The 7030-nt window shown below is 39.5% G+C and overlaps 1 protein-coding gene across 2 annotated transcripts in view; it reads right to left on the bottom strand.

Annotated features, from left to right (window-relative positions):
- Positions 1–244: 244 nt before the first annotated feature.
- Positions 245–7030, bottom strand: part of SCRN1 (secernin 1) — a 25948-nt gene continuing 19162 nt past the window's right edge. The window contains exons 4-8 of one of the 2 annotated variants that reach the window (XM_009888911.1): positions 6470–6664; positions 4660–4825; positions 2986–3166; positions 829–988; positions 245–556 (exon numbers count right to left, since the gene is read on the bottom strand). In XM_009888911.1, the coding sequence (XP_009887213.1) occupies positions 830–988; positions 2986–3166; positions 4660–4825; positions 6470–6664 (701 nt within the window). In that variant the 3' untranslated portion in view covers positions 245–556; position 829. Of the gene's footprint in view, positions 989–2985; positions 3167–4659; positions 4826–6469; positions 6665–7030 lie in introns of both variants that reach the window. The other variant, XM_009888912.1, reaches the window with a different exon arrangement.

A 7030-nucleotide genomic window follows, 5' to 3' on the forward strand; every position in this document is an offset into this window, starting at 1 on the left:
GATAATTTGTACAGGCATAATGTCAGATGCTGAGTTACTGTAACCAGATATGCCTATATGAGGCCAGTACAGCAAGGTCAAGATCCAGGACTTACCTTCCTGCCCCCTCAAAACTGGGATTTCACTCTACCATTCTTTGTATGAATTAGCAAGAAGACAAAAATGCAAGTCAGCTTTGCTGCAAGCCTAGTCCTGAGCAATAGAGGAAAAAAAGAGATTGCTTTCAATGACGATATGGCAGTTAGCCTGATGAAGTTAATCTTTGCTTTAATTGGTTGCCCAACATACATATTTAAACATTCTGTACTAAATTAGCCAGCATGCACACAGTAATTGGACCAGTCAGTGACTTTCTCCTTTCACTATATACATACACAAACAGGAACACCACAAGATTGGACACAGGAAAGCAATTTGTTAACCGGATACAGCTAGCAAGTAACATTTTTTCCTCTAGAAATGTTTTTCCTGCAAATTCACAAGTGTGAAGACTTTCTGTCAAGGCTTGAAGAACTTTGCAGTCTTCCAGAGAAAAGGCTAACAATAGCCACCGTAGCTGAAATGAGATAAAATTAATTTAAAATCCATTCCAAGCAAGAGTGAAATTGAAAAAAAAAAATTGCCTGCAATGTAGCATAAGGAAAAGGGACTTTGGAGACAATCCGAGCAGATGCACTGAGGTAGAAGGGTGGCTTTGGACCCAATTCTGAACACCCTTAGCTTAGTGTAAAAGAGAAGGAAGAGGATCAGAATCGGATCCAACATTTCACATTCACCGATACCTGGTACCAGAAAGTCCGTACCTAAAGAAGTGAAGTGTTTGCTTACTTTATTTGAAGAACTTTAGTTCTGTGTCAACACAGTCATAGAAAAGATCCACTACTTCGGCAGGATCCAGAACCTCTGTACGAGTAAGGATATCTTCCATTGCTTCTAAGCCTTGTTTTTCAAGGTCTAACATAATCCTCATCAGCTTCTGGCCTTTATCCTAAAGGCATGAAACAACCAGAGTCAATTAAGCAGAAAACAGGCACATTAAAGCATTTTACTGTTCTCTTCTGTTACAAAGATCTTTTCAAGTATTTTTAAAAATGAGAAAGCCTTTTTAAGTACTATTTCTGTTAATAGTTTTTTGGATGGTCAAAGGCTGAAAGGAACAGTGCTGGACACTTTATGCATTAAGAAAAATAACCAAGAAGGAGTTGCTAAGTTCAAAGCAGAGAAGGAAGACGGAGTGAAAGATGGATAGAGGAAAATGGTATAAGGCATGCACACGATAAATAGGTAAAACAACTTCTGTAAACCTGCAAACAGAACTATATGAGAAGACTAGAAGGCACAAGGATTGTACAGATCATGGTATGTACACCTGTCTCCCTCAGATCATCACCTGCAAGATGATTAGATCTGAAATGATGTGTAATGTAACAGCATTAAGATTCCAGGTCCCAGAGAAGACTCTGTGTGTCATTCTGACTTCACTTCATGTTTCTTGGCAGGAAATTCACTCCTGATGAAGGTGTCATTTTGTTTTATCCAGATGTTATTTAAAGTCTCCTATTTTTTAATTTTTTTTTTTTTTTATAGAGAAGTGCTCCTTGTTTTGCTTGCAGCTTTCAAAATTGAATTTCAGAAAAAAAGGCATTTAGAATGAGTGACAGTTCTCAGCTTTCCAGGATTTATACCAGCATTTGTGCAGAAAGAGTAGTGCACCTAAGCTAAGGTTTAGGCTCTCAGGTGGGCAGTTTTTATAGCATGAAGCCTGACTAAAAGCTACATTTCCTTTTCTACCATAACTTTTGGTGTCACACCATGGGACCTTAACAGGGATGATTTCACAAGATACTAAAATACCTCTTCTAGGTCTTCCCTAAATCAGCATCTTGCATAATGCTGTGGGAGCTGGCTGCACATTGAGTCAATGTTACCACAGAGGCCACAGATTTTAAATTAAACCATTCCAAGGGATTAAAAACCACATCTAGCCAAAACTGCGTTTAAATAAAGTTTGTACTGGCAAAGGTTACCATGGTTTCCTTAATCACTAATGGATAAATCTGAATGCTGTTATGATCTTAGCAAGACTCTGACCTACCCAAATATGCACAGAGGAAAATTGCAGAAATGCAAGTCCTCCGTGGAAGTTCAACATGACTATGTGGGTCTTCCACAAATTGCCCGAAATACCAATACCAGCAGGACTGGCATGCCCTAGGGATCTCTCCCTCTGTTTTACTTCCTTATAACTAGTTATCCAGTTCACTGCTGTAGTTGTAATTGCAAATGTCAAAGAACAGTTATGAAACTACTTGCACTATGACAGCAAAAGTGTTATCTTAATCAGTTGGAAAAGCTGTACAGAATAATTGCCTTCCTGCCTTAATTTATTCTGAAATTTGTTCCCCTGAGAGATCTTCAATACTTTAGGTTTTTTTACACTGGAAGGTTTTCAGCCTTCAGGTACCTGTTGCATAGCGTTGGAAAGTGTCCTTTCTTCTCACATGACATTTTCAGTTAATTCTTACAAATTAACAGAAATGCATTCAATTGAGACTTGCAAAACTGTCACATGCAAATTATTTCTTCAAGAAAAACTACTCCAACTATGTAGTTCTTAACTCAGCATATAATTTAAGTTATAACATTCCTGCCATCATCCTATCATATAATTCTGATACCACGTTGCATTAGCATCCAGTGTTCAATAATCACTATAAAAGACTATATAAAAAACAGGGACTGAACGAGCTAATCAGCTTGTCCATTCCACTTTTCACTTTGTAAAAGTAATGGAGCAGAGCAACACTCAACCAAAAAAAAAACCTATGCAGAATAGTTTGTCCTTCAGAGGGCGTCATTATTCAAGCTAAACTTGCAAGGATTCTAAGAATATTCAGAGATTTTTTTCAGTGAGTGATTTTGAAGTAAATTAGGCAGTTAGGAATCTACATTTACTTCTTTAATTCCAGGACCCACAGCTCTTACCTGATCATTCTCAAGAAGAGATCGGGCCCATTCATGGGCCTTGTACAATTCATGCCTGCGATCAGGTTTCTCCTGGAATCGAGGTATCTTTTTAGCGGGATCATCATTGCCAAAAGAAGGAGACTGTACTTTTGGTACTAATTTTACATCATCAACAAAAATAAAGGGTTTAAATATGGACCTGAAAGAAATGAAAATTACTGCTTGCAGCAATAAGAGAAATTTTATATATGCCATTGAAATGTTCACCAGGCTATTTTAAAACAACAGATACAGAACAGCATAGGTAATTCATCTACACTAGGCACAGACTAGGTTAGAGTGTCGATACTGGTACTGGTTGGTGCCATCTCTCCTTCTCCTCCCAGATTTCATTTTCATTAAAATCACAAATACACACTTGTGTGGAGCAGGGAAGATTACACACCTTGCTCAATATCAGAGGATTTGGCACGTAATCAGCAGCACTTTAGAATCTTATGTTGGGGAGGGGGTGGGGGGAAGACATAGCTACCAATATCGTGACACTTTTCAAACAACTTCAACACTGAGTTTGGATCTAAATTGCAGAAAGAAAGACAGACAACAAAACCCCAGCAATCCAGGATCTTCATTCCTGAGAATCTGTGAGCAGGTATTGGAAAGTGCATGGAGAAACTGCCTTCCTCCCCTTTAGATACACAAAAGAACAGCACCCTGCATCCTGCAGTAAAGAAGCTGCCAGAAGTGCAAGGCTTCTGCAAAACATGACTAATAACCACTGCCTGCATACAGTCAGCGGGTTCGTTGCTGCTACCCTTTCCATCACTGTCATAAAGCCTTGCTGACTAAGAGTTTGTGACTCACTAGCTGCACTTAAAATAATGCCTTTTTAATGCATTAGAGTGTAAAATAATGCAAGAAAGGCCTCTAAACAAGGTTTTTTTTACAGTTAGGCTCTCTGCCTTTAAAAATGACAGAACTCCCACCAAAACAATTTGAAGCCTTGCTCCTTTTATCTCAAAGGATTTGCATCAAGTCAAAGAAAAGTTTTGGTAAGCAAGGTCGAACTTCATACTTAACCCTGAAAGTTTGAGTTGCATAATGCAAGGTGGGTGGAAAGTCCCTTTGGCACAGATGACTTCCATAGCCCTTGGTAGAACCTAATGCTTACTACCACTCTTCTTATAGGAATGTCTGTCAGCTGTTTGAGGGCACCATTTTCTTTCTCCCCATAACCTCTTTACCTCACTGCAAGCGGCAGATCTCCTGAATAACTGCAAGTGGTTTAGTTTAATTTCTGTGAATCCCAGGTGGATTCTGTTTAAAACACAAGATAATTCATTAGTTCTTTGATGATTTAGCCCATGACTTCCCTTATCTCCTCTGCTGCTTTCAACTAGAGAAGACCAGAAGACCTGATTTAAACCAACTGGAAATTGTCCAATAAAAAACAAACTTGGGACACCTGAATTTAGGAAAAGTTCCAGATCTGGCCTTTCAGCCCAGTGGTGTCCATTTAGAATTGCAGCAAGATGCAGTTCAGTGATACAGGACTGCCAGATTGCACACCAGCAACTACTTGATTGCATTTCTGGTTAGAACATGCGCTTGAAGCATGTTCCAATTTGGTTAGCAGAGTTTGTTTAATATCTTTCAACCCATCACTTGGGGAACCCCACTGCTGCGGCTTACCTTGAAGGGTCTGGCGTGCCAGTGAAGTAATGAACACAGGGAAAACTAGGGTCCTGAGGCAGAACAGACACTATGCTAGCTGTAGTAAGGAAAGATTCAGAGTCTACACAGACACCGCTATCCTTGTCACGCAGGACATCAATCATAGCTTGTGCAGAAACGTCACCTATATGAAGGGGGGGAAAAAAGAAAATCCTGAGTGTTGACTGGCTTGGACCCCAGGTAAGGATATTAGCCTGAACAGGCTTTGGCCTAATATGACCAGTGACACTTGACATAGGCATGTCACAAATCCCAGTTAATAGTTTCTATTTAAACAATATAAACCCAGAATGAACTTGCCTAGCTAGTAAAAGAGAACAGTAAGTAGCGTTAATTCGGCATTACAATTGCTAGATAGGGAGAAATGTCATTTAAAAGGTATTTTACAGGAAGAAGGCCATCATGTCTGTAGCATTGCTTTAGCAATCACTATGAACAGACTACTTGCATAAAATACCCATTTTCCTCTAAGAAGCTTCCTCTACCCAAGCCTGGGCAGAATAGGGGCACCCTGATCTCCCATTTCTCATCTATTTCCATTAGCTCTCAAGTCAAAATTTTGAAACATCATCTCACATTCACAGGTGTTACAGCAGCAGACCTAGACACTGAAATTTTTCTCCAAACCACTATCTACAAGAATCTGTTTTCATTCTATTTCCTGCCTGTGTCTTATCACAACTTTCCCCCCGTGGCACCTCCGTATTTCCTGCATTACCTCCCCGTTTGGCAGGTAGGGCTTCTTCCCCAGCAACTTCTCAAACCCTGCACTGACTCACCCTTCCATGCACAGGTGCCTCAGTACACCAGGACACATGGAATGACCCAGCAGTCTGCAAGATTTGCAGCTATAGCCATCTGTCTGTAGGGGCCCTGAGGCTTTTTAGCGCTATAATCCAGGTTTATTAAGACCTTTCACCTATGGACCTTCAGAATTACCGTATTTGCCTCTCAGACACAAGTTGTGCTCCATGTAATTCCATAGCCTTAGCAGAAGCTCTGCATTGCAATAAATATTTCACCTCTACACCCTTGACATTTGCCAACACGTGAAAATGCTAAAAATCTGGTAAATTCACATCTGTAGTAAATTCACATCTGTAGTAAAGGGAGTTTTATAAAGAGATTAATTTTTACCATTTTTCACACATGAAAGAGCACATACATGTCTGCCATGCACTGCTGCAGGCTGGTCATTTCAGAGCTATTTTGGCTAGCTGCAGTGAACTTAAGTCATTAATAAATTTTGGTCTGGAAATAAACCCTTCCTTGGACTGAAGCCAATTGGCACATTGTTCTGGTAACTTTGTTCTGCTCCACAGTGAAAAACGGACTTCAGTTTGCAACTGATTAGCTTTGCTCTTCCTTAATCTATGATCTTAATTCCGCCCCCAAAAGCCTAAGCAAACCTCCAAAATGTAGAATCCATTGTGCTCAAACTTCCATATGTGAGGCTTTTTTTTTTTTTAAATACTATAATTTTAGTATTAGGTAGGGCCACTATAACTCCACCAAAGCACAAAAGCAGTGGCACATCATGCCACACCGCAGGATGTTTTAAAACCTTAAACTTGAGGGGAACATTAAGGGCTTCATCCTAAATTGTGGCAAGTTTAGGGACAATCTTCAGTTCTGGTCCTCTGTTCCACATGGTTTACATGTAGAGGTATTCTCCTCAGTCACAAGTAGTTCTGGACAGAATGCCTGAAAAGAGGCAGTAGTGAATAAAAATCCCGCTGCACACACAGAAAGATGGTTCCACACTTACCACCTTGCTTTTCTAGGCTCTCCTTGCCGGAACAGCAGGTTAAATGGTCATCAGCAAGAGAGAACACTTCAGAAAAATTGAAGTCAGAGTCTCCGTTCCACCAGCCTTGACTTCTCACATAATCCCTTAGTTCAGGATGCTCAGCATCAATTTTTGTAGTTAATGAAAGCTGATTACAAATGCATTTCACCCCCTCTGTAGAAAGGGCCACATATTAAAAGAAATAATTAATAGTTTTTCTGGGAAAAGCTAGAAGAACAAGGTAATTTCAATTAGGAAACAAAGTAAACCATTGGTTAGGATCTGTTATTTGGCATGACTGTGTAACTACATATACACAGAATTACCAGTCACTGCAGGCTGCAGAACTTATATAATATAGGCTTATATTAAACTTCATTTTTAATCTTAAATTTTAAAATGGCATGAAGTAAAAAGAAAGTGTAAGTAACCTTCAAAGAATACTACGAGGGTTTTTTTTTTATTTGCTTTTCTCAAAAATACTGCAGTGCTTATATCCATATATCTACAGCATGACTAACAGTGGCTGCTGCAGATACC

Source organism: Charadrius vociferus, unplaced genomic scaffold (assembly GCF_000708025.1).
Source record: "Charadrius vociferus isolate BGI_N301 unplaced genomic scaffold, ASM70802v2 scaffold217, whole genome shotgun sequence".
In the NCBI taxonomy this organism is placed as follows: domain Eukaryota; kingdom Metazoa; phylum Chordata; class Aves; order Charadriiformes; family Charadriidae; genus Charadrius; species Charadrius vociferus.